Source organism: Indicator indicator, chromosome 42, assembly GCF_027791375.1.
Source record: "Indicator indicator isolate 239-I01 chromosome 42, UM_Iind_1.1, whole genome shotgun sequence".
NCBI lineage: Eukaryota > Metazoa > Chordata > Aves > Piciformes > Indicatoridae > Indicator > Indicator indicator.
Window position 1 is genome coordinate 204,103 of NC_072051.1, and position 26,543 is coordinate 230,645.

At 56.7% G+C, this 26,543-nt stretch overlaps 2 protein-coding genes across 2 annotated transcripts in view; both read left to right on the forward strand.

The window, feature by feature from the left end:
* Positions 1-22,320, forward strand: part of EDC4 (enhancer of mRNA decapping 4) — a 46,623-nt gene extending 24,303 nt beyond the window's left edge. Inside the window, exons 17-30 of the mRNA XM_054397175.1 lie at positions 3,365-3,437; positions 4,193-4,346; positions 5,444-5,901; positions 8,040-8,141; positions 9,500-9,652; positions 10,862-10,898; positions 12,262-12,442; positions 14,860-15,015; positions 15,712-15,827; positions 16,116-16,281; positions 16,966-17,152; positions 19,816-20,035; positions 20,641-20,804; positions 22,079-22,320. Coding sequence (XP_054253150.1) covers positions 3,365-3,437; positions 4,193-4,346; positions 5,444-5,901; positions 8,040-8,141; positions 9,500-9,652; positions 10,862-10,898; positions 12,262-12,442; positions 14,860-15,015; positions 15,712-15,827; positions 16,116-16,281; positions 16,966-17,152; positions 19,816-20,035; positions 20,641-20,804; positions 22,079-22,271 — 2,360 coding nt within the window. The 3' untranslated portion in view covers positions 22,272-22,320. The remainder of the gene's footprint in view (positions 1-3,364; positions 3,438-4,192; positions 4,347-5,443; positions 5,902-8,039; positions 8,142-9,499; positions 9,653-10,861; positions 10,899-12,261; positions 12,443-14,859; positions 15,016-15,711; positions 15,828-16,115; positions 16,282-16,965; positions 17,153-19,815; positions 20,036-20,640; positions 20,805-22,078) is intronic.
* A 1,108-nt stretch (positions 22,321-23,428) lies between these two features.
* On the forward strand, positions 23,429-25,877 carry NRN1L (neuritin 1 like). Its single transcript, XM_054397208.1, has 3 exons — positions 23,429-23,486; positions 25,368-25,527; positions 25,604-25,877. The coding sequence occupies exons 1-3, from the start codon at positions 23,429-23,431 to the stop codon at positions 25,875-25,877; spliced, it is 492 nt and encodes a 163-aa protein (XP_054253183.1).
* The last annotated feature ends 666 nt before the right edge of the window (positions 25,878-26,543 follow it).

Sequence of the window (26,543 nt, forward strand, 5' to 3'; positions counted from 1 at the left end):
GTTGAGCTTCTCATCCACCAGCACCTCCAAAGGCCTTTTCTTCAGGGCTGCTCTCAAGCCAGTCCCTGCCCAGCCTATATTGCTGCTTGGGATTGCCCTGACCCAGCTGCATGACCTTGCTCTTGGTCTTGTTGAACCTCCTGAGGTTGTCATGGGCCCAGCTCTGCAGCCTGTGCAGGTCCCTCTGGATGGATCCCTTCTGCTGCACCACACAGCTTGGTGTCATCAGCAAACTTTGCTGAGGGTGCACTCAATGCCACTGTCCATGGCACCAACAAAGATGTTGAACGAGACTGGTCCCAGGACTGATCCCTAAGGCCCTGGCCTCCACTTAGCCATGGACCCATTGACAGCCACTCTTTGGGTGCACCCATCAAGCCAGTTCTTCATCCACTGAATGCTCCATCCATGGAACCCAGACTGCACCAGCTTGGAGACCAGGCTGTGGTGTGGCAGTGTCGAAGGCTTTGCTCAGGTCCAAGTCAATGATGTCAGTGATGTCAGTTGCTTGACCTTCATCTATTAATGTTGTGACCTTGTCATAGAAGGCCACCAGGTTTGTCAGGCAGGATTTGTCCTTGGTGCAGCTGTGCTGGTTGCACCCAATCACCTCTTCACTATTCTTCTGCCTCAGCAGTGCCTCCAGGAGGATCTGCTCCATAATCTTACCAGGCACAGAGGTGAGACTGCCTGGCCTATAGTCCTCTGGGTTATCCTTCTTTCCGTTGTTGAAAATGGGAGTAATGTTTGCCCTTTTCCAGTCAGTGGGGACCTCCCCTGACTGCCAGGACTTTTGGAATATAATAGAGAGGGGTTCAGCAACCTCCTCCCCAGATCTCTCAGCACCTGTGGGTGTATCTCATTGGGCCCCATGGACTTGAACACTTTCAGGTTCTTCAGGTGGCCACGAACCTGATCTTCACTCACCATGGGCAGTTCCTTCTGCCAGTCCCTGACATTGTCTTCCATTATTCTGGGAGTATGCCTGGAGCCCTTGCCAGTGAAGACTGAGGTAAAGAAGTCATTGAGAACCTCAGCCTTCTCCATGGCACTTTTTACCAGCTCCCCTGTTTCCTTTGTGAGGGGCCCACACCTTCCCCAGGCTTTTTTACCATGAATATACCTATAGGAATGTTTGCTGTTCCCCTGGCTAGATTGAATTATAACTGAGCTTTAGCTTTTCCTAAGCAGGTCTCTTGCTGCTCAGGCAGCTTCCTTACCTGCCCCCATTCCAGCTGTCCTTTCCTCCACTCCTTGTAGAGTTTCCTTTTAAGTGATAGTGTGTCCAGCAGCTTCTTGCTCATCCAGGCAGGCCTCCTAGCATTTCTCTTTGTTGGTATGCATTGCTCCTGGACACAGAGGAGGTGGTCCTTGAATACTGCCCAGCTGTCCTGGGCCCCTCTTCCCTCTAGGGCTTTGTCCCATGACACTTTGGCCAGCAGATCCCTGAAGTGATCAAAGTCTGCACACCTGAAGTCCAGGGTTGTAAGCTTGGGATACATCCTCCTGGCTGCCCCGAGGATCTTAAATTCAACTGCTTCATGGTCACTGCAGCCAAGGCTGTCTCTGAGCCTCACATTTGCCACCAGCCCTTCCTTATTGGTGAGAACAAGGTCCAGCACAGCACTTTTCTTGTTGGTTCCTCTACCATTTGGAGGAGGAAGTTGTCATCTAAGCAATCCAGGAACATCCTGGAATTATTCCAGGAACATCCTGGATTGCTGGTGCCTTGCTGTGCTGTCCCTCCAGCAGATGTCAGGGTGGTTGAAGTCACTCATGAGGACCAGGGCTTGTGCACATGAAGCCACTTCTATTTGCCTGTGGAGGGCCTCGTCTGCTTGGCTCTGCTGGTCAGGTGGCCTGTAGCAGACCCCTACAGTAACATCTCCTTCCCCTGTCTTGCCTTTCATTTTAACTCATACACTCTCAACCAGCTCACCAACCTTCCCTAGTGGAGCTCCACTGATTCCAGCTGCTCGCTGATACAAAGAACAACATCTTCTCTCCTCCTCCCCTGCCTGTCCTTCCTAAAGAGCTTGTACCCATCCATCCCTACATTCCAGTCATGGGAATCACCCCACCAAGTGTCAGTCACAGTCACTGTATCATAGCATCCCAGCAGCACAGTGCCCTTAACTCGTCCTGTTTGCTGCCCCAGCTGTGTGCATTAGCACAGAGGCACTTCAGCTGGGCTGGCCTTGGCACCCTCTGAGCTGAATCTCCCTTGACTCCCTTGGGGTATCCCAGTGCCTCGTCCTTGGCTTGCCTCAGGGCAACAAGTTGAGAGCCCTTGCCAGCATCCATGCCTCTGCCTCTGGTGAGCTGCCCCAAGGTTTGTCACAGGCAAGCAGGACATGAACAACCCCTTCCAATCTAGTTTAAAGCCCTGTCAATGAGCCCTGCCAACTCCTGCCCTGGAATCCTTTTCCCCCTCTGGGACAGGTGCATCCCATTGGCTGCTTGCAGCTCTCATGCCCTGTAAACTGTGCTGGGATCGTAAAATCCAAACCCCTGTTGATGACACCAGTCCCAAAACCATGAATTGACCTCGTGGCTCTCCCTAAGTGTTCCCTCATCCATTGTCCTGAAGTCTCTTTTAGTTGATTGTGAGCTTCTCACTGCTGCATCATCACTACCTACCTGAAAAAAACAGAAGTGGGTAACACTCGCAAGGGTGGGAAAGGTGGGATCCTGTGATGAGGATGTGTCCTGCCCCTGTCCTCTGCTCTGGTGAGTCTGCACCTAGAGTCCTGGCTCCGGTTCGGGGCTCCCCAGTTCAAGAGAGACAGGGAACTGCTGAATAAAGTTCAGCAGAGGCTCCAAAGCTGCTGAGGGGTCTGGAGCATCTCTGTGAGGAGCAAAGGCTGAGAGGACATGTCGGGGACAAGAGGCTGGGGCCAGACTCTGCTCAGTGGTGCCCAGGGACAGGCCAAGGGGCAGAGGGTACAAACTGGAACCCAGGAGGTTCTACCTGAGCAGGAGGAGAAAGTTGTTTGGTGTGAGGGTGCTGGAGGCCTGGAACAGGCTGCCCAGAGAGGTTGTGGAGTCTCCTTCTCTGCAGAGCTTCCAAACCCCCCATGCCATTGTGCTCCTGGGCAAGCTGCTGTGGTGCCCTGTTTGAGCAGGGGATTGGACTGGGTGATCTCCAGAGGTCCCTTCCAATCCCAACCTGCTGGGACTTGTGTTCGGGCTCTTCTTTGTCCAGTGCCTGAGCACCCCAGCAGTCCACCTCCACCTATGGTTTTCTTCTAGTCCCTGTTCACCAGGAGACTCCTTAGGAGTCATGGGGCAGTGTTCCCAGCTGCTGCTCCCTGCTGGGCTCCTCTCTCACCCTGTGCCTCCTTGCAGCTTGCCGTGTCCCCAGGCAGCAGTGTCAGCTCCCTGACTGCGGTCACAGCCATCAGCAGCACCTCTATCACCGACTCCTCCATGCCCAGGTACGTGGGTGTGGGGTGAAACCAGCACAGCTGAGGAGGTCCCTTAGGGTGGCACAGGGCTGTGCTGGGCCCTGTAGGAGAAGGGCTTGTAATCAGAGCTAGAAATGGCTTCTGAGTCCCAGCATCCCTGTGGGGGCAACTGTTTGCATCTCTGATGCATCTTGGAGCCTGCCTGTTGTCATCCAAGGGGCCAACAGCAGTGTTTAGGTTGTGTCTCCTGGGACTTCTCTTGCTGCACCTCAGTGGTGTTGCTCTCCATGCTTCTCCCAAAGGCCTGCCATTGTTTACAGGTAAGAGGACTGCAGCCACCAAGGACATCCCAAGGATAGGGGCTAGCTGGGGCTGCTAGGAGAATCTTACTGGTGTCCCAGTAGGTTGGGCAGCATCAGGCAAAACTTCCCTTTTAAGAGCAGGGACCTGTGCTCTAGTGTCTTGTACAGTATGAACTGAAGATGTAACAGGTCCCTCTTCACTGGCACCTCAAATGTGAGGGAATGGCAATACCCCTCTGCTTTTTGTTTCTACTTGGCCTTTCTCTGGGCTGTGTGGGGACTAGGAGATGCAGGTGCAAATGAACAGGGAGTGGCTGACCATAGTGGAAGGAGCAAGGGCTTGGAGAACTCTAGAAAAGTTCACTAAGTGAACCTTGGGTTGGGCTCATCCATCAAGCTGTCGCTCCTGTCTCCTCAAGCATTTGATGCAGATCTGTATCGTCAGGTTGTCCTTCATGATTTGCTTGTCTCTGTTTTCTACAGGCCATCAGAGGACTTGACTGTGAGCCCCAAGATGCAGCTGGACACCAGCCTCACACTGAGTAGCAGCAGCAGCAGTCTCCAGACAAGCCCTAGGAGCCATTCCGTTCTCATCCCAGGCCTTCCTGACAAGCTAACACCAAAGGCACCTGTTCCAGTAAGGCTCCAAATGCTTCTCCTTTCTGGGCTTTCTCTGTGGGCCTGTACAAGAGTAAATCAGATTTCTGTGGATCTGAACAAGGCCAGCAGCTGCCCTTTGAAACACACAGCTGCTGGCATTGGCCTGCAGCCAGGCTTACCTGTGCCTGTGGAACTTGACCTCATGTCAGACAGCTTGTCAAAACCAGTGCCACCTCTGGCTGGTGCTGGGATGTGGTCAGACACTGCTACCTGGAGAGGTTTCTTCCTCCTTCCTGGCCTCATGTGTCTGAAACAATCATTTCCTGTTGCTAAATTCTCCTTTCTAGGTGTGATACAAAGCAGTTTGTAACCAAAGCTTGAAATGGAGATAAGCTGTTGGCTCTGGAGATGTTCAGTGTTAAAGCTGGCAGGGAGCAGAGCAGGGAGGCAGAGCTGGTGTGACCTTCTGTTTGGAAGGTGTCTTCAAACCAGTTTTGGCTGAAGTGTTGTGTTAGCCCAGCTGAGAGCCCAGTGCAAGTCTTGGGGAACACAGGGGTCACAGAGAACCACAGGGCTGTGGAGGTTGGAAGAGACATTGGAGATCACCAAGTCCAACCATGTGCCTGGAGCTCACACTGCCACCACTGCTGCTGAGCCACCACCACTGAGCCAGATCCCTCAGTGCTGCAGCCAGGCAGTTTTTAAACCCCTCCAGGGATGGGGACTGCACCATCTCCCTGGGCAGCCTGGGACGGTGCCTGACAGCCCTTGCTGGGGAGACATTTTTCCTGATGTCCAATCTGAACTCCCTCTGGCACAGCTTGAGGCCACTTCCTCTTGTCCTGTTGCTTGTTACTGGGGAGAAGAGCCCAACCCCCACCTTACTGCAGTCTTCTTTCGGGGAGCTGTAGAGAGCAATGAGGTCTTCTCTCAGCCTCCTCTGAGAAGCTCATCCTGGGTCCCTCAGCTGCTCCTTATAAGACTTGTGTTGAAGGCTCTTTCCCAGCTTCATTGCCTTTCTCTGGGCTCCAGCCCCTCCATGTCCTGTTTCCAGAGGGGGTGGTGCAGGGTACCAGAGGCTCTGGAGATGTCTGCACGAGATCTTGAAGGTTCTGGTTTGATTTTTGTGTCCAGGTTGCACAGGGAAACCCCTCTTTGGCCCTGGAGCTGCAGGAGGTGGAGCCGTTGGTGGTGCCTCAGGCTTCTCCTACCCGCGAGCGCTCGCCGGATGTCATCTCCTCTGCTTCCACAGCCCTGTCCCAGGACATCCCCGAGATCGCCTCTGAGACCCTGCAGCGCAGCTTCGCGGCCGCCCCGGCCGGGCTGCCCGCAGAGGAGCTGGGGCCCCATGCAGACAGCATGGCCTCCGCCGCCTCCGCCCTGCACCTGCTCTCCCCCAGGAACCGGCACGGCTCCGAGCATGGCCACCACGCCCTGGACATGCCTGTCGTGGAGGTGGACAGGCTGAGCGCTCCCTCCCTGCTGGAGACTGCTCTGACTCAGGAGAGCTCTGCCCCTGACAGCGTGGGGGCACAGCCGTGGCCGGCAGCCCCTGACATCACCCGAGAGACCAGGGGCAGCATGGCAGACAGGTAGGTGCCACCAGGGGCAGCGTGGCAGAGGGGTAGGCACCACCAGGGGCAGTGTGGCAGGCAGGTAGGCATGGAGCACTTCTTGCCTGAGGCAGTTCCCCTGCACTTGCCTGGCTGCTGGCTTGCTGAGAAGCTCTCAACTTGTCACCAAACCAGAGCAGCTCCTCCTTCAGCAGGAGGCCTGCAGGGAGATGCTAACTGACCCTTGCCATGTGCCTACTCTGCATCTGCTGTGTCCTCCACTTCCCAGGCCAGCTCCAACAATTTGTGTAGCCTGAAGGATCTGTGTGAAGGACTCCAGCAACCTCTACAGTTCCCTGACAGGAGGCTTCAGTGAGGTGGGGGTTGGTCTCTTCTCCCTAGTCTCAGGTGATAGAAGGAGAGGAAATGGCCTGGAATTGTGCCAGGGGAGGTTTAGGTTGGAGATGAGGAAAAAATTCTTTGCTGCACGAGTGGTCAGGGATTGGCACAGGCTGCCCAGGGAGGTGGGTGGAGTCCCCATGCCTGGAGGTGTTCCAGAACCTGTGGCCCTGCCACTTGGGGTTTAGTGGGCACGGTGGTATTGGGTTGCTGGCTGGACTGGCAGGATGATCTCGGAGGGCTTTTCCAACCCAAACCATTCTGTGATTCTGAGGTGAAAAGTCTGCTTTGTTGTCTTCCTGTCCACCTGGAAATGGAGACTTGAGATAGGACATTATTTCTTTTCTTCACACTGGAAATGAAACCACTCCAGGCTAAATTCTGTCCTGGGTGCCACATTCCTGCCTGCTCCTGTTGGAAGTATTCGGTTGGCACACAGCTGCCTGGTGTGGCTGGGGGTTATTGGCTGGGCTCCATGCTGGCATCACAAAGTACTTGCAAAGTCAGAAGGTGAATGGCCATGGCTGTCTGAAGCAGGCCTGCAGGGTCGGCAGCATCACACAGCCTGCTTCCCAGGAGCCAGTGGAGCAGGGTTCCTCCCAGAGCTGGTGTCCGTGGCTGGCAGTGGCATGGGAGCAGCAAGATTCACCTGGCACCTCCAGAGCCTGTCTGGGCCAGGGCTGCACAATCCTTTCTTTCTAATAGGGCAAGCAGGCTAGCAGTGTCACTGCTGGCCCTCAGACTGTCCAGGGCTGTTCCCTCTCATCAGAGTTCCAAGAGAAAGGCCTCAGTCTGTGCCTGCACACCTGAGGAGGCTGCCTCAGGAAATGGTCAGGCTTGGATGTGCTGGCTCTGGGGAGGGCACCGAGGCTGTGTCTAGGCAGCATGTTTGCTTGTTGAGCAGAGGCTCTGCAGGCGTTTGCTCTGCCCTTAACCTCACTGTCTTGGAGTTCCTCTCATATCAGAGGATCACATTTGGCCTCTCTGGATTCAAGATGTCACTTCTGACATTGCAGCTCAGGCTGGATTGGCCTTTGCAATTCTCTTCTGTCTGGTGGCCCCAACCCATCACGCTGGCACACTTCCCTCTGCTCCTCAGCCACTTGAAAGATCTGAACAGCCCTGGTGGCTCAGTATTGCCCCAAGGAACACAAGCCCAGGATGGTGCTGGTCACCCAAAGATGCTGTGCTGCCTGGTTTGTGGTGGCTCACTTGTTCTGCATGGATGTCTATTGGGCGATTGTGTTCCTAGCATCTGAAGCAAGCTGAACTGCTTCTTGGGGCCACCAGTGTTCAGTGCCTCTGAACACTTGCTGCTCTCTGGGTCTTCACAGAATCACAGAATGTTAGAGGTTGAAAGGGACCTCCAGAGATCATCCAGTCCAACCCCCTGCCAAAAGCAGCATTACCCAGGGTAGTCCACACAGGAACGCATCCAGGTGGGTTTGGAAGCTGCAGAGAGGGAGACTCCACAACCTCTCTGGGCAGCCTGCTCCAGGCCTCCAGCACCCTCACACCAAAGAATTTTCTCCTCATGCTGAGGTAGAACCTTCTGTGTTCCAGTTTGTATCCCTTGGTCCTTGTCTTATTACTGCAGACCACCAAAGAGAGATCAGCCCCCTCCACCTGACACTTACCCCTCAGATATTTATAGACTGTGAGGGTTTTGTTTGTTCCTTTTAGACCTTTTATCAGTGTCTGCCATGAGGAGTGCAGTGAGCAGCTGCTCAATGAGAAAGATGCTTTAATGACAGTATTTTTTTTTTCTCTTCTTCCAGCCCAAGGGATGAGGTTGAAGAGAAGCACAAGAGCTCTTCCTACCATCGCCACAGCTACCAGCTGCTGCAGCATGACAGCCAGGATGCCAGTGCAGAGCAAAGGTACCTGAGTGCTCAGCCCCCTCTCTAGCTCTGCCTGGCCTCAGCTCAGGCTGTGCATCTGCTTCTGTCCCCAGCAAGCCTTCACTTGTGGGGTGAATGCCTTTGCTTTGCCTCCTGCCTTCAGGTGTGCTTGCAGCCCAGCATCTCCATCACAAGATGGCATTGGCCAGTGTGCTGTCTAGGGAACAGTCTGACTGTGCTGCCCCTAAGAGCAGGGCTCAAGCTTGGTTTAATTACCAGTGCAAACTTAGTGAGGGATCAGTTGCCAGGTACTGTGCCTTAGATGAAGTACCAAGGGTATCTCAGGAGTTGGTTTCTGGCTTTTGGCATCTTTGCTCCCTCATGAGTCACCTTCCAGCTCTATGGACATGTTCTGTGTGCGTGCAGCCTCATCTCTGTTGGGCCGCTGAGGGTTCATCCATAACCCACACTCAAATTCAGCCTGAGATGTGCAGCTGCAGGGCCCCAGTCAGGGCTCAGCCTGCTTCTCTTCTACTCCCATGATGCTTGCTGCATGCAGTGCTTTGTGTGTGCAGCTGGAAGGATGTGCTGTGCTTGGGTGCCCTGCTGGGTCAGCATCACCTGCAGGGCTCGTGTGCCCCTGGGTGTGTGCAGCAAGAGCTGATCCTTCCACCACACTGCCTGAGCCATGGTGGTCCCTTATTGTGGTGGGTTGAAATTACCCCCCAACTAGTTTGGGGAACTACCCCCAAAGTAAATTGCTCAGACCAGCTCAGTTTGGGATGGAAGCAAATGAACCTCTGTTTACAAGCAAGCTGCAATCTAGAAACATGAAATGCGATGAGTATGTGGAAACTATACAATAGATGTACAATATATTAACAATTTATAAACAACACAAACTCCTCAGACCCCCTGGATGGTTCCAGGGGGACTGTTCACCTCCTTCCCATTACTTCACACAGGAGTCAAAACAGAGATCCCCTGGCAGGGCCACAGAAGAGAGGAAAGCTGCAAGCAGAAGTGGCAGAATAGAGCAAGAACTGTTTCTGCCTTTGCTCTATATCCCATTAGCAAGCCAATGAATTCAAGACCTGAGCAGTATTTTCCTTTTGTATCCAATGGTCATTTATTTCACTTTGGGCCTTTGCAGTCAGGGACTAGGCTGAAGTTCCCCCTTCCAGCTGTCACACTTACGCAGTCTCTTTCAGTCTTCTTGTGCAGCACTTGAGTTCAACCTGAGCAGACCTGGATGCAAGGAGCTCTGTAGAGGCCTCTGTTGGAGGTGAAGGTGGTGTGGGCGAAGGAAGAGCAGGGTGTGAATCCCCTCCCCTTAGTGCAGGCCAGCACTCTCTGGTATTGCAAGTGACGTCCTCTCCCCTGCTGTTCCTTCCTAGTGACCATGATGATGAAGTTACAAGCTTGGCTTCTACCTCAGGTGGATTTGGTGCCAAGGCATCCACGCAGAGGCTTCCCGTGAAGGACTGGAAGGCCAAGGCCTCCCCTCGGGCCTCCCCCAAGCTGAAGCGCAAGGGCAAGAAGGACGATGGGTACGCTGGGGCCACCCCGGGGCAGCCTGCTGTAGCCATCAGCAGGGAGATGAAGGTGTGAGGCTGGGCAGCAGCCAGGGGCTCCCACCCCTCAGCCCCTTCTGGAAGCAGCAGTAACCCCACAGAAGGTGCTGCTGGCTCCTCAGACACTGACTTGCCACTCAGGGAGTGCGAGTGGGTGCTGGTACCAGAATAGAGCCTGGACTTCAGGGCATCATGTGGGAGGTAAAGGGGCACATTGTGGGGGCACTCTGGATCCTTTTGCCAGCTTCAGTGATGGCTTCATTAGAACTGTGACACTGAGTGTGGCGTAAGGTGGCTTCAGTTCTGGTTGACACCTGAATGCTGGTTCAGGGCCCCTGTTCAGCAATCTCTGTTGCTGCTTTTGTGCCTGTCCCAAGGTCCCCATCTGAATGTCTTTAACTTAAGCCCGTGACTAGGGAGATCTGCCCATGGTCCATTAGCCAGCCTGGAGAGAGCAGCACAGCTTCTGCAAGGGGCTTTCTCCTCTTCCTGTGTTCCCATAGCTCCATGGTCTGGATCTCTGGCCATGCAGATTACAACAAAGAAAAGGCTCTGGGGTTAGGCTTCTGGCTGTGATCCTGTGCTGTGACACCCAGAAGCTCTTGCCCTCAAAAAGGCCTTTCATTATTCCTGCCTCAGTCCTTTGGAAGCTGCTGAATGGATGCTGTCAGGGAACAACAAATGTTTGCTTTCCATCTGGTAGTGTCTGAATATTCATAGATGTGGACTTGGATGCAGTCAGTGCATCCAGGCAGTGCTCCTTGCTCTGCTCTCTCTGCTCTGCATCACTGCTTTCTTCACCTTGAGAGCTGGAATCGTTCTAGATGATTTGAAGCTCATTTTTTCTGTAATTCCCAAGCAGGTCCTTAATTTTCCTTTACAAAATATCAGGAGGCCTTCACAGGTGGTTTGGCAAAGGCTTTCATTGGCTCTGGCCTTGAGCACAGCTGACGAGCCCACGTGCCTTGTTCTTTGGGACACCTCCCGAAGAGTGCAGATGATGGAGTTGCCATACTGGAGGGATTCCATCACCTTCCTGCCTCTCTTCATGTTGTGCTAGGCAAAACAGGAGTAGGAGTGGAGTGTCAAACCCAAAGCAGCCATGAATTGTGTGATCTGTACCTGAGTGCCACGAGCAGCTCATGGACAGCAGCGCACTGCTGCTTTCTCTTTTTCTGTTTCCAGGGATGTGAACCAGTCACCAAGATCCTCTAACAACCAGGTGAGTCATAGCTGCTCTGCAGTCTGTGCCAAGGGCACCATGCTTCAGCTCTAGTACTGTCCTGCTGAAGACCTGAGGGAAAGTTCGCCCCAGTTCCTCCAAGTTCTGTGGGCCCCTGCTGTGCCAGGGCAGCCTGAGGTGGGGCTGCAGTTGGCCTTGTTACTGCTTTGCTCTCTGCTTTGTGCAGCAGAGGAGCTGCTCAGTGCTGACTCCTTGTCTTTGCATGTCACTGTGCACTTCTGTCTTCTGACAAGCCCTCTGAGACACCACCATTCATTTCCTCACCCCTGCTTGCCTGTGCTGGCATCAGCATGGGCTGTTCCCAGCAGAGGAAGGGTCACAGTGGGACTGACCTGCTGGAATTTCTTACCCCTGTTGATAGGAGCTCTGTACCAGGCAGGAAGTGCTCTCAGACAAGTGTCTGCACTTAAACTGCCCTTCTGAGCAGGTGGAGTGATGGTGAACTAGAGATGTGTGCTTGTCTTGTTCTTCAGAAACCACTGAAAGAGCTGTGAAAGCGCTCTGGGAAACCTTTTAGCTCTGCTCATTGCACTGCTCTCTCAGAAGTGTTGGAGCTCAAATAGAGCCTAAAGACTCTCAGTACCTGGCCAGAAGTGAACAGGATCTGTTCTCCTCCCTTGCCCCCCCCTCTTCTTTGTCTCCCCTCCCTTGGCCCCCCCTCTTCTTTGTCTCCCCTCCCTTGCCCCCCCCTCTTCTTTGTCTCCCCTCCCTTGGCCCCCCCTCTTCTTTGTCTCCCCTCCCTTGGCCCCCCCTCTTCTTTGTCTCCCCTCCCTTGGCCCCCCCGCTTCTTTGTCTCCCCTCCCTTGGCCCCCCCGCTTCTTTGTCTCCCCTCCCTTGGCCCCCCCGCTTCTTTCTCTCCCCTTCCTTGGCCCCCCCGCTTCTTTCTCTCCCCTCCCTTGGCCCCCCCCTCCTCTTTCTCTCCCCTCCCTTGGCCCCCCCCTCCTCTTTCTCTCCCCTCCCTTGGCCCCCCCCTCCTCTTTCTCTCCCCTCCCTTGGCCCCCCCCTCCTCTTTCTCTCCCCTCCCTTGGCCCCCCCCTCCTCTTTCTCTCCCCTCCCTTGGCCCCCCCCTCCTCTTTCTCTCCCCTCCCTTGCCCCCACTCTGTTCTTGACTGCACAGCTGATGTCCTGAGCACTCACTCACTCACCCCATGCAGGAGCTCCATGTACCTTGCTTTCCCAGCTTATTTCTTGGGACAGAAGCCTTGGAAATGGGCATTATCCTGGCCCCATTTTCTGTTTTGTGTTACCCTTCAGTGCCTAGGCAGTGGAGTTAATGCTTGGCAGAAAGCTTGCCTGAGCTCCCATTCTGTGACCACTGAGGACTTATGCCCTGCACATCCAGGTGACCCCTGAGTTCCAGGAGGAGCTGATGTGCATCCTGAGGAGCCAGCAGCGAGAGCTCTCCGAGCTGCGGCAGAACCAGGTGGAGCTGCTGCAGAGACTCACAGACCACCTCGATGCCATCCAGAGCTCCCTGATGGGCCATGTGGAGAGGGTGCTCGACTCCCAGCAGGAGCAGGAGCGTATCCTTCACACTTGCGTGCAGGGGGAGTGGGAGGCTGCAAGGCAGATGAGAGCCGTGAGGAAGGCTCAGAAGGGTCTCGGTGCGGTGGGCTGTAGGTGCAGTCATGTTCACCATAACCATTTCAGTTCCTCCTGGTCCCTTTCCAAGGGCAAGGAACTCAGAAATAGAATGGAGAAGGATGTGGAGCTCCTCCATGCCACTAAATCTACTTGTCCATTCAGACTGTAAATGTCACAAGGCTGGAGCAGACTGGAGGTGCCCTTCACAGGGGCCCCTACAACAGGAGGGGCCAGCTGCAGAGCAGTAGCTATGGGATGGTCCTTGCCTAGTCAAGGAGAGTCAGTACTTGAACCAGGAACAGCTTCTGAATGTCATGCTGCACAGGTGATCTTGGGGTGACCTGCTCTGTACCCATGTGTGCACCATGTGCCAGAGAACAGGGCTGGGGAGGAGCAGCTGAGGGACCTGGAGAAGAGGAGGCTGAGAGGAGACCTCTTTTCTCTCTACAACTCCCTGAAAGAAGCTTGAGACAGGTGGGGAGACTTGTTACTCCCTAGTAACAAGTGATAGGACAAGAGGAAAAGCCTCAGTTTGCCCCAGGGGAGGTTTAGGTTGGCCACAAGGAACAACTTTTTCTCCTTGAGGGTTGTCAAGGCCTGGCCGAGGCTGCTCAGACCAGTGCTGCAGTCCCCATCCTGGAAGAGTTTCAAAGCTGTGGAGATGTGGTGCTGAGGGCCATGGTTTAGTGGTGCCCTGGCAGTGCTGGGTGATTGTGCCCCGTACTGGGCACTGGTGAGGCCGCACCTCAAATCCTGGGGTCAGTTTGGGTCCCTCGCTCTAAGAAGGACATTGAGGGCTGGAGCAGGTTCAGAGAAAGGGCAGTGATGCTGGGGAAAGGTCTGGAGAACAGGGCTGGGGTCGACCTTGGGGTGTTTAGTGTGGAGGAGGCTGAGGGGAGACCTCATTGCCTGTTTTTGTGTCTGGCAGCACTCCTGATCTGTAAGACCTGGCAGTGATTCCTTATTCTCTCTCTGTTCATTAGTTTGAACTCTCCCTTTGACACCCAGGCTGTTTTCATGGACAGCTTTCTACAGAAGTTTGGAATCCAGAGCTATGCTCTGGGGTTGGAATTTCTGGTTTTTAACTGCCTACCCAACTTCCTTTCTCCCCTGGATCTCTTTGCTCTTTGGTGAGCAAAGGTTTGTCTCAGTGTTGTGTGTTGGCCTTTTCAGAGAGTTGTGGTACCACAATTTTTTTTTTAACCCAGAGTCCCAGCATGGAGGGGTTGGAAGGGACCTCTGGAGATCACCCAGTCCAACCCCCTTGCTAAAGCAGGGTACCCACAGCAGCTTGCCCAATGTCACAATGGCCAGGGGGGGTTGGAAGCTCTCCACACAAGGACACCACAACCTCTCTGGGCAGCCTGTTCCAGGCCTCCAGCACCCTCACACCAAACAACTTTCTCCTCCTGCTCAGGTAGAACCTCCTGGGTTCCAGTTTGTGCCCTCTGCCCCTTGGCCTGTCCCTGGGCACCACTGAGCCTGGCCCCAGCCTCTTGCACCCCACAGCACCTTTAGCTCTTGCTGAGCATTGCTCAGCTCCCCTCTGGGGCTGCTCTTCTGCAGGCTCTCAGCCCCAGGGCTCTCAGCCTTTGCTCCTCACAGAGCTGCTCCAGGCCCCTCAGCAGCTTTGGAGCTTCCCTTGGACTCTCTCCAGCAGTTCCCTGTCCCTCCTGAACTGGGGAGCCCAGAACTGGAGCCAGGACTCCAGGTGTGGCCTCACCAGGACAGTGTAGAGCAGGAGGAGAACCTCCCTCCACCTGCAGGCTGCATTCTTCTGCACACTGATGGATTTGCTCTTGCTACCCTGCCATGGCCGCTCTGCTTCTCGTGCTCCACCAGTAAGCAGGCTGAGGGGGGGCAAGAAGCAGAGAGGTGACATGGCTGGGACAGCCACCCCCAGCTGCCCAAAGGGACATCCCATACCCTGTGACACTGTGCTCAGCAGTTCAACCCTGAGCTTCCTCACCTTGACCCTCCCTCTTCCGTCCCCTGTCCTGCAGCAGAGGCCCGTGGGGGCTGAGCTGCCTCCAGGGGCAGCTGAGTCAACCCCCAGTGTTCAGGGAACACATCCATTGGCATCTTTAGGGTCCCTTCCAACCCAGACCATTCTGTGACACTGATTCTGTCATCAAGCTTCTTGTAGCTGTTGGCTTTTCTCCCACACCTTCAGGGCTCTTCTGTCCCCCTGATTTGTTGAGGGCACCCTGCTGTGGACAGGAGCACCTCTGCAGTGTTCTCAGGCCCTTCTTCCAGCAGAGCTGCAAGCTCTCTCTCAGGCCTCAGGAGAGGAGGCTGGTGACCACCTCTGTGCTCAGGAGGAGCCCTGCTTGTTCTCCTTAACGGCTGCTGCCAGAGAGGAGGCTGGACCGGGCGCTGACGGAGGGCCAGCAGCGCAATGGGCAGCTGCATGAGCACCTGCACCAGCAGCTCACTCAGTCCCTCTCCACCGCGCTCTACAGCCGCCTGGACAGGACCATCCGCGAGGAGCTGAAGAAGACCATCCCTCAGTGTGAGTGCTGCTGCCTGCTGCAGCTGCAAGGCCTCCTGTGTGCCCCCTGCAGGCCCTGTGCCCCCTGCAGGCCCTGTGCCCCCTGCAGGCCCTGTGCCCCCTGCAGGCCCTGTGCCCCCTGCAGGCCCTGTGCCCCCTGCAGGCCCTGCACTGAGGGCCCCACTGCAGGCTCTGGGAGGAGCAGGAGGCTGTTGGAGGGGATGGCTTTGCAGAAAGCTTGGGCTTGGCATCCATAGAGCTGTGGGAGGCTGTTCAGTAGAGGAAGACAGGAGAGGCTAATGAGCTCTGAGATGCTGAGGCTTGTCTGGAGCAAGCTCAGACTCTTCTCTACCCTTCCTGGACACACTGGCACCATGCATGCACAGGAATGTTCAAGGCAGTACTGGTGGGAAAGCCCCCTGCAGCTCTTGGTGCCCCCGATTCTGTGCCAGGCAGGGATGCCCACTATTCTAGACCAGGTCAGTCATAGGGCAGCTTTTATTGGGACAAGTCTTGAAAGCCTTCAAGGCTGGAGGTGCCACAGCCTCTGGTGACTTCCAGAGCTGTACCACCCTCTTAGCAAAGTTTCTCCTGATGTCCAGCCTTAGCTGGAGCTTGTGCCATAGCCAAGCTCTGTCATACCCCCATTTTGGTTTGGGTTTTGAAGTCTGACTGAGGCTTGAGGCTGCAGCTTGGACGTGGCTGTGTTGTCCCTAGGCATTTCCAAGAGCATGGATCCTGTTGCTGGGCAGCTCAGTAACAACATGGCTGCCAAGCTCACTGCTGTGGAGGGGACCCTGAAGGAGAGCATCACCAAGCTCGTGAAGTCCAAGGTAAGGAGAGCCAAGCTGCAGCTGGGGACATCCAGTTGTCACCTGCCTGGGGAGCAACCTCTCACTCCTTCCTCTCCCCTGTACCTCTGGATGGGGGTGGGGCCAGGTTAGCTGCCACTGCTCCAAGCTGTCTCCTGGTACCATCAGCTCAGCTGCTGGGTCTGACACTGCTGGCACTAGGCTGTCCTGGGGTGGTGTGGGTGCTGCCCAGAGCTGCAGCCTGTGCTCGCATCCCAGCCTGTCACAGGCTGTTGTGAACTTGTGGACTCTTCTCTGTGTGCTTGCCAGAACCTTACAGACACCATTGTGAGGGCAACAGCTGACACCCTGCAGGGCCCCATCCAGGCAGCCTACAGAGAAACCTTCCAGAGCGTGGTCCTGCCAGCCTTCGAGAAGAGCTGCCAGGCCATGTTCCAGCAGATCAATGACACCTTCAAGCAGGGCACACAGGAGTGTGAGTGCCTTTTCGCCTGGCTTTTCTCTGTGGCTTGGCCTCTTCTCCCTTCTTGACCTCTCCCGGTCCCACTGGTGACTGTTTCATCTCTTAGCTCCTCTGTGTACCCCATTCTACACCTGGGCAATGGAAGCAGAAATAAGAACAGGGGTTTACCTCTGCTCTTCATAGCCTGCTGTCTGCAGGTCAGCAGTGTCTCCTGCTGCTGGGTTTTGTGCAGTCTTCCTCACAAGTACACAGAGCTTACATCCTTCTCCCTTATGATCACACCATTTCATAAAATACTTAAAAATACAGGTTTCTGATCTGTGCACACATGATTCTTTGGTCAGAAATGTTCCTTCTATTTCTTCACTGTCACTGAACTCCATCACTAATGCAGATCTCATTCTGTGTGTGAAATAAAATACCTTGGTGCCACCTTCTTCCTGCTCTGATCCAGCAGGGGCTGTGCAGGTCTGTCACAGGGCAGCTGGTGGCTTTGTTGCTGTGCCCTGTGCTCCTGCATGGTGAGGTCAGGGCCCCCAGCTGAGTGTGACACAGCCCAGGACAAGATCTGTGCTTTGTCCCTTCTCTCTGCTCACAAACTGACTCCATCACTGCCCTGCTGGAGAACATGGGGAGCCTGGCAGTTGTGTTTCTGCCCAGGCCATCTCTACAGGCTTTCCTCTCTGCTCCTTGCAGATATCCAGCAGCTGGAGGCTCACCTGAAGAACAAGAAGCTGCGAGAGCAGGAGGCCCGGGAGCCGCTGCTGGCTCAGCTGCGGCAGCTCATGGGCAGCTTGCAGAGCAGCGCGGAGCAGCTGGCATCCAGCGTGGCTGCCGGCGTCCACAGCGAGCTGCAGCACCAGCTGCACGTCATCGTGGGCAAGTAAGCTGCTGCTGGCCTTGTGGGCAGAGGTGGCACTGAGAGCTGTCCTCTGCGTCCCCACAGCCTCTCCCTGCTTGTGCTGGAGCAAGCCATTGGCTCCTGGGGACTGCATTTGTCTTCTCAGTGCTATTGATGCCCAGAGGGTGGGGGGCAAGAGGATGGGGCCAGAATCTTGTTAGTGGTGCCCAGGGACATGACGAGGGGCACAAAATGAAGGTCACAGAGGGTTTCTAACAACCAACTGTGTCACTGCTGCATCTGGGAGCTCAGGGCTGGCTCTTCAAGTGTCCCATGCTGGAGGACACAAGGACCTCAGGCAGCCCAAAAGCATGCTCATCTCTGACTAACCTGCCTGTTCTGAAACCTTCTTCTGGTCTTGGGAAGGATTTTCTCCTGAACTGTGTCCTCAGGCACACCACCAGTTTCTGCAGGTTGCTCTGCCCTCCCAGCTGCTCTGGAGCAATTCATGCTTGGCCATCCTGGTTTCAGGATGTGATCCTGTGATGCCTGCAGCACAGTCTTGGTGCGAAGCTGGTGGTGGGTTGCCAGGCATTCAGTGGTCACCTGCAGGGCAGAACACCAAGGTTATTTTAAGCCTCAAGAAGATATGTCAGAGGACATCTGACTCTTCAGTGCAGACCAGGCTTGCCAGGAAGGCTGCCAGAGCCAGTCCTGGTTGTGTGGACTGTGTGCTCTCAGGGCAGTCCTGCTGCTCTGCCTCTGCTGGAGCAGATCTGCCGTTTCATGCCCTTAATAAGAAAGCACAACCCTTGGGCAAAGGTGCACCGTGAAAAGGCTTCTGAGGAGTCACAGGCCCAGTGCAAGGAAGGCCAAGGGCAAGGTTGTGCCCCTGAGTCAGGACAACCCCCAGTATCAGTCCGGGCTGGGGCCAGAGCAATTCTCAGTGTCAGTACAGGCTGGGGGAGGAGGTGATAGAAAGCAACCCTGAGGAAAAGGGCTTGGGGGTGCTGGTGGGGGAGAAGCTGGACAGCAGCAGGCAGTGTGAGCTTGCAGCACAGAAAGCCTATGGCCCTGGGCTGCATCCAAAGCAGCGTTGCCAGCAGAGCCAGAGAGGTGATTCTGCTACTTTGTTCTGCTCTGGTGAGGCCTCACCTGCAGTGCTGTGTGCAGGTCTGAAGCCCTCGATATAGGAAGGACATGGACCTGATGGAGAGGGTCCAGAGGAGGGCCAGGAAAATGATCAGGAGGGTGGAGCACCTCTGCTATGAGGACAGGCTGAGGGAGCTGGGGCTGTGCAGCCTGGAGCAGAGAAAGCTCCAGGGAGACCTTAGAGCAGCCTGCTAGTACCTGAAGGGGCTCCAGGAAGCATGGAGAGAGACTGTTCCTGAAGGCCTGCAGGGACAGGACCAGGGGCAATGGCTTCAAAGTAGAGTAGAGCAGATTTAGGTTGGATGTGAGGAACAAGTTCTGCACCAGGAGGCTGCTGGAACACTGCAACAGGTAGCTCAGGGAGGTGGTTGAGGCTCCATCCCTGGAGATGTTCAAGGTGAGGCTGAACAGGGCTCTGGGCAACCTGATCTGGAGGATTCCCTGCTGATTGCAGAGGATTCCCTGCTGACAGGATGAGCTTTGGAGATCCCTTCTGGCCTGGACCATTCTATGACTGTAAGAAGGGCTGGAGAGCAGCCCTGAGGAGAAGGACTTTTGGGGGTGCAAAGCTGGAGCTGGCACCAAGCACTGCCAGACCAGCCCCAGCATGCCCGGGCTGATCCCCGGCAGTGTGGGCAGCAGGGGCAGGGAGGGGATTCTGCCCCTCTGCTGTGCTCTGCTGAGACTTCCCTCCCTGTGCTGGGGCAGCTCTGGGGTCCTCAGCACAGCACAGACAGCTCCAGGTACCTGTTGGAGCAGGGCCAGAGGAGGCCACAGCAATGCTGGCAGGGCTGGAAGCCCTCTGCTGTGAGGCCAGGCTGAGAGAGTTGGGCTTGGGCAGTCTGGAGAAGAGAAGGCTCCAGGGACACCTTCTGGTGGCCTTGCAGTGCTGGAAGGGACTCTGAGAAAGCTGTGGACAGAGTTTGGAGCAGGGCTTGTGGAGACAGGCCAAGGGGTGATGGTCTGAACTGAAAGAGGGAGATTGAGAGTGGAGAGAAGGGAGAAATGTTTGACCCTGAGGGTGGGGAGAGCCTGGCCCAGGCTGCCCAGAGAGGTGGGAGCTGCCCCCTGGCTGGCACCACTGCAGGTCGGGTTGATTGTGGCTGTGAGCAACCTGCTCTGGCTGCAGATGTCCTTGCTGGCTGCAGGGGGTTGGACTGGATGACCCTGAAAAGCCTCTTCCCCCCAGACCAGCCTGTGAGCCTCAGTGTGTTCTCATTCTGAAGGTGTCACCGCAGAGCAGCAGTCAGCATCCAGCAGAGCTGCTGCAGGAGGCTGGCGGTGCCCAGAGCTGAGCAGCATTGCTTATGAACAAGGGCTTGTAAAAGCTCCCCATGCTGATTGCCCCCCCAGCACCCCTGCACAGAACCCCAGCATCCCCCATGCACCACAGCAGCCAGTCCCAGTGCCTGTCCCTCAGGGCAGCTGGGGTTAACCCTCGGGGAGCCACACGGGGAACAGGCAGGGCTGTGCTTCCTGGCTGGGACAGGCTCTGTGTGGTGCTGTCCCTCAGCTCTTCATGCTTAGAGATGCCTTTGGATTGTTTTTTTCAGCATGCAGGAGACTATCTTGGCCCAGGTGCAGAGAGTTATCAAAGGAGAGGTGAGCCTGGCCATGAAGGAGCAGCAGGCAGTGGTCACCTCCAGCATCGTGCAGGCCATGCGCTCTGCGGCCGGCACTCCCATCCCCTCCACACACCTGGACTTCCAGGCTCAGCAAACCCACATCCTGCAGATGCTCCAGCAGGGACACCTCAACCAGGCTTTCCAGCAGGTACCTGGGCTCCCTGGCAGCGGGCATTGCTGCATGGTGGGGATGGAGCTGAGCAAAAAGGGTTCCTTGAGCTGGGCACAGAGTCCCACAGTGGGAGCTAACTGCGAAGACCCATGGTGGTAGACTGCTGGAGGGCTGCACTCTCCAGCAGTTTCAGCCAGATCCCTGCAGGCCCCATGGTTTGGTGGCAGATGATTTCTTCCCTCCCTGCCCGTGCCCTGGCAGGACGGAGCCAGCGCTCAGGTAAGCTGGAGCTGTGTTGCCAGCAGCAGTGGCATGTGGTGTGCCCCTGAAGAGCAGCAGCTTCCTGAACCTCTCCAGGCAGGACCTGTGGGGGGCAAGAGGCTGGGGCCAGACTCTGCTCAGTGTTGCCCAGAGACAGGACAAGGGGCAGAGGGCACAGATTGGAATCCAGGAGGTTCCACCTGAGCAGAAGACGAAACTTGTTTGGTGTGAGGGTGCTGGAGACCTGGAGCAGGCTGCCCGGAGAGGTCGTAGAGAGCTTCCAACCCCCCTGGCGATTGTGATCTCCAGAGGTTCCTCCCAACCCCCACCACACTGGGACTCTGAACAGTCTGTGAGTTGTAGCTGTGTCTTCCTTGCAGGCTCTGACAGCAGCTGACCTCAACCTGGTGCTGTACGTCTGTGAGACTGTGGACACTCAGCAGGTGTTTGGGCAGCACCCCTGCCCCCTGTCCCAGCCTGTGCTGCTCTCCCTCATCCAGCAGCTCTCCTCCGACCTGGGTACCCGTACGGAGCTGAAGCTGAAGTGAGTGACCAGAGCACCAGGGCTGCTCTGAGGGGGACCTGCCCCTCCTCTGCCTTTCAGTTCACTGCCTGGAAGCAGAAGGTGGAGCTTTGACCAGAGCTGGAGCAGCTTTGCTGTCTCCTCAGTTTGCAGCCCATGGCTGGACTTCGTGTCGGCAGTTTCTGGTTGTGACTGCTGATGGGTTCAGTGGGAGGTGACAGCAGGAGCTGCTGAAGGGATGTCTGTCTGATGTTCCAAGCACAGCTCAGGTGACAGTATAGTGACTGTGCTCAGACTTGCCATGGACTTTTTAGTCTGTGAGTCAAACCCCTGCCCTCAAAAACTATCTTGGACCTGAGGGTTCTGATCAGGACTTGTAGGAGGAACAGACTCAAATCAGGTTTTTAACTCAAGTTCTCAAGTTAGCAAAGCTGAACCAAGAGTTTTATGTGGGGAGATGCTACTTGGAGCTGAAGCTCAGGCTGGTCTGCTGGTGAAAGCCATTTGCAGTAGCCATGGTGTCCTACACTCATGGCTTGTTTGAACCTCAGAAAGGCTCAGTGGTAAAATTCCTGCTCTGCCTCAGCCCTTCCTGGACAGACTCATTGGAAGGCCTTCAACATCCTCCTACATGAAGTAAACCTCACTGCTGAGGATGTATTCCTTCCTCCTGAAAGGTGGCTTCAGTGAGGTGGGTGTTGGGCTCTTTTCCCTGGTCTCAGGTGATAGAAGGAGAGGAAATGGCCTGGAATTGTGCCAGGAAAGGCTTAGGTTGGAGATGAGGAAATTTTTCTTTGCTGCAAGAGTGGTCAGGGATTGGCACAGGCTGCTCTGGGAGGTGGGTGGAGTCCCCATGCCTGGAGGTGTTCCAGAACCTGTGGCCATGGCACTTGGGGTTTAGTAGTCATGGTGGTGTTGGGTTGCTGGTTGGAGTGGATGACCCTGGAGGGCTTTTCCAAGCCAAACTATTCTGTGATTCTAATAAGTGACTAATTTTGCCTCATGCTAAAAAGACATCTAGAAGGTATCTACAGAGCTGCAACCAGGCGTGGCCTGTGGCCAAGTGCCACCTCCAGCTCTGCATGGACTTTTGGTTCAGGCAGCTGGATCGTGTAGCACATTCTGGAGGCTGCCCCTGTGTGTTGCAGAGGGGCTGGGTGGACTCCACTGGAGTCAGTAACGCCGAATGCCCCGTTCTGAGCTTGCGTGTCTGTTCACCTTCAGTGCTGAAATGACTGAAATCCAGCTGGGATCCAATGTTTGGGTTGGCTCTAACCCTGTTCTCTCTCCTTCAGTTACTTGGAGGAAGCGGTGATGCACCTGGACCACAGTGACCCCATCACCCGAGACCACATGGGGTCCGTCATGAACCAGGTGCGGCAGAAGCTGTTCCAGTTCCTGCAGGTGGAATCCCACAACACGCTGAGCAAGCCTGCACGGCGCCTCATGATCATGCTGCAGGGCCTGGTCACCCCTGGCATGACCTAGGACACCCTGGCTCCCATGGGGGCGCTGCGTGGGAGCCCACCAGCAGCTCCAGTTAGTTACTAACCACATGCGGCATGTGGTAAGAGCTCTTGCCAGGAACCCGATCAAGGTGTGTGTGATGTCTCCAAGGCCACCCTGTGTATAGTTCCAGAGAGTCCCCAAGCACTCCCCTGGCTGATGTTCCTCCAGCAGCCTCTCTGGAGGGCTGTGTCCTGCTCCTGCCCCTCCGACCCCGAGCCCGGCAGGTGCTGGTGGCTTTTTCCCCCTGTCAGTGAGCCAGAGGAGCAGGGAGGTGCTCACTCTGCCCCCAGCACAGGGGCTGCTCCCACACCTGCTCCTTGACCAGAACCCAGCAGCCATACCTTGGTCAAGGACTCCAACTCCTCCTCCCTGGCAGAGGGAGTAGCTGGGAGGGCTCTGGGGTGTTGTCACCTCCCAACCCTCACTGGTCAGGGTGCAGGCAGGTCTAAGGAAGTGCTGTGGGTTGGCAGGGGCAGGCACCCCAGCAGCCTGGGGGCCATTGGTTCTGTTGTGTATTGGAGCATGTCCATGGGTCAGATGTTGAGTTTGGATTTACACCAGGGGCTTTCTTTTTATCTAGATTCTGAAGGTTTGTTTTGTTGGTTGTTTTGGTTTGGGTTTTTGGATTAACATTAAGAACGATTCAATAAATAACTTTTTGAGGAAAAACAAAATTTAAAATGGGATTTCTTTCTGTTGTGCTGTGGTGGGAAAGCTTGGCCTGGAAGCAGTCCTGGAGGACATGAAAAATCTTGGAGGGGCCACCTTCAGGCTGGAGCTGAGGGGCTGGGATGCCCTTTCTCTTTCCAGATCTGCCCCTGAGTCTGTGCTTGAGCTTTGGTGGGCAAGTCCAGCAGTGTGCAGCTGCTTTTCCTTCCCGCGAAAGCCTGGGGGCTCCAGTGGTGCTGGTGCCGGTGCTGGTGGTCGTCTGCTCCCCCAGGCAGGAGCCACCGTTCCGCTTTACACAGCAAAAAGACCAATTCCCTTCTGCTCCTCCCTCCGGGGACTGGCGTGGCCCGAAGTCCGGCCCCGTGAGGCTCCTCCACCCGCCCGGGCGGGGCCGGGCCGGGGGCGGTGCGGCGGGGCTGGAGCTGCCGGTGGCGGCTGAGCGCGGAGCACACGGCGGGGTCCTCACCATGGGCTGCGGCTGCTGGCGGCTGCTGGGTCTCGTCTGCCTGCTGCTCCTGCAGCTCGGTGAGTGCCGGGGGCGGGAGCTGGGGGCAGCTCCGTGCTCCTGCGAGTCGGGAGCTCCGGGGGAGTTCCCGCCGGGGCTGTGGGAGGCTGAAGGGTGGGAGCCGGGACCCCCGCTGCCGGCCAACGGGCAAAGCGGCTCCGCCTGGGGTCCCTCTGCCCAGGCAGGGAGGGGGCTCGGGTCCGGCTCTCCAGCCCGGACCAGTCCATGCAACCAGCCCTGCCTGCCCCATCTGCCCCCCTCACCCCGGGCCCGAAGGGCAACTTGCCCGCTGGGAACGGCGCTCTAGCACCGCACCAATACCATCGTGCCCCCTTTCCCTGCTCATCTGCTCCTCCCAGAGCCGAGGGAAGACATCACTGGGCTCCAGGCACTGGTACCCGGTGGCACTCGTGTCCTGAAGAAGGGGTTCAGGGACCCAGGGCTAACCTGCCCCAGCGCTGCTCAGGCTAGAGAACAGGGACCACCAAGCCTGGGACAGCTTTCAGGCTTGGAGGGTGGATGAATCAGGCTCTTTCCCAGAACCAGGACGACTGCTGGAACACCTTGGAGCCAGGGATGCTCCACAGAACCCTGGGAAACTGCCTCCCTGGTGTCCTTTGGGGCTCCCTTCCCTGTGGAGCCAGAAGCAGGACTTCTCCCCGTGGACTTGCACTGGAGTAGCAGAGCTGATTTCCCTTCCTGCTTTCTCCTGCCTCACCTGACCTGTCCAGCTTCATGCTGAGGGTGCCGGGTGGAGGGGAGGGTTCATGGAGGAGGCCAAAACCCAGCCCGCAGCAGGGATCAGCGAGCTGGGGGAAGGCATCTGCTGGCCCTTCTAGCTGGTGTGTCCCTGGGCTGCTGGCAGACACCCTTGTCCAGCCGGCTCAGAAAGAGGAGCAGCAGATTCCCCTTTTCCCATTGACACCTAAGGTGTTTGTGACCCACGTGGTTGGAGTCAGCCTGAGCCTTTCCTCGGAGCCGCCCCGCGGCTTTCTCTCCCTGAACACCCTCTGTGTTCCACCGGGGTCTGGACTCACCCTGCTGCTAGCCTTGGCCACAGCAGCCTGGCTCAGGGCCTTGTTCCAGGGGCACAGCCATGGGATGCCAGCGGCAGGGCACAGGGCTCCCTGGAGACATCCTGGCTGCCTCAGCAGCCCCTGGGCAACCTTCGGCTGCTTCCCAGCAGGGGACCCCCTTTGGAACTCTCCTCAACACACAGACCGCTGAGCAGTACACACACAGCCCTCCCGCAAGTCCCACACCTCCTATGGTTTGGCTCTTCCTCTTTCTCTCTCTTCCTCTCCCACCTCTTTCTCTCTCTTCCCCTCCCACCTCTTTCTCTCTCTTCCACCCCTTGCCTCTTTTTCTCTTCCCCCCCCCTCTTTCTCTCTCTTCCCCCTTGCCTCTTTCTCTCTCTTTTCCCCTGTCCCTTTCTTTTTCCCCTTGCCCCTTTCTCTTTCACCCCCCTTTCCCTGCCACAGCTCCTTTCTGTCCCCCACCCCAGCTCGCTGAGCCTTTGCCTTTGTTTTTTTCTTGTTGTGGTCAGGGATTAATCGGCACTGCCAGGGGATCAGGGCCAGGACAGATGGCTCCCAGGACAGCCCAGGAGTGATGGGGAGAAGTGGCTGCCACGCTGCTGCCCCTGCTCCATGCCCCACGGCAGCACTGGTGGGGGTGTCTGTCATCACACCGTGTGCTCCTCGTCAGGGCCAGGAGCGAAGGCTCACTCCGAGAGCCTGGGGAAAAGATGCCAGGCTCTGGTCCTGCACAGAACAGGCTGCCAGCCCCAAACCACCTTTCAGAGCCCAGTGTCACCCCCACCTGGTGACAGCTGCCCAGAGCCGGGTGGCCGATGTCTATCAGCTGGTGCACGGAGTCCCAGCTCTGTCTCTGCCCCGCAGCCATGAGCCAGGAGCCCGTCAGCATGGCAGGGAAGTGTGACACCATCTACAAGGGCTTCGCCAGCTGCCTCATCAGCCTGGGGGACAGCATGGCACAGAGAGTCCGGCAGCAGCGGGAGGAGGGGGACGAGGAGGCGCAGGAGCTGGACACCATCTGCAGGTGAGTGTCCCCTCCCTGGGGGAGCTGCCGCGGTGGTGTCACCAGCGGTATCCCCAGCTCCCGCCCCTCTCTACAGGTCCTGGGACGACTTCCACGCCTGCGCCAGCAAAGTGCTGTCGAGCTGCCCCGAGGAGGCTGCGGCCATCTGGGAGTCGCTGCGGCAGGAGTCCCGCAAGATCCAGTTCCAGGGCAACCTGCAGGAGCTGTGCAGCGCCCGCGGCCGCCTGGCCAGCGCCCACAGCTCGCCACCCGCCGAGACCAACCAGGCCACGCTGCGGGGCTCGGCCACACCCCTGCGCCGCCGGCTGCTGGCCCTGCTGGCCCTGCCACTGCTGCTGCCGTGGCTCTAGCCCTGCCCGCCCGCAGGGTGCCCAGCCGATGCCCTGGCTCTCTCCCCCAGCGCTGGCCTGGCACAGGTGCCCGTGGTCCCCACCATGTCCACCTCGCCCTGGGCATCCCTTGCAGGGCACCAGCCTCTCCTGCAGCCCTCCAGATGGATTTATATTTATATTAAAAGACATTTTTACACTTCTTCTGGCTCTCTGCCATGGGATGCCCACCATGCCCTTCCCAAGCTCCATGTTTGCTCCAGGGATGGGAGAAGAGATGCTCCCTGGGGCAAGATGCTGTGGCTCTGTCCCACCCCAGCACATTGCCCATGGCCATGCTTGGCAGCCTATGGGATCACGACCACCCTTTGAGGGGTTGTGCTGGGGATTCCACCACCCTGTTGCTCCCTGACAGTGGCTTCTCGGGTCTGGGCACAAAGCACGTTCCCTTTAGGCATACAGGACACATGGTGGCACAGCCAAGGGCGTGGGACATGTGTGGTGGCATCTTCCAGGGCACAAGGCATGTGCAGTGCCTCTCTGTGTGCAGGATCAAACTGGGGCTGCCTCTGGGGCTGCCCAGGTCCCCATGAGCTCCTGGATGCATCGAGGTGGCACAGTTTGGTGCATGCTGATGTCACCACCACGATGATGACCTGGCACAGCACCACTTCAGTGCCCTTCCAG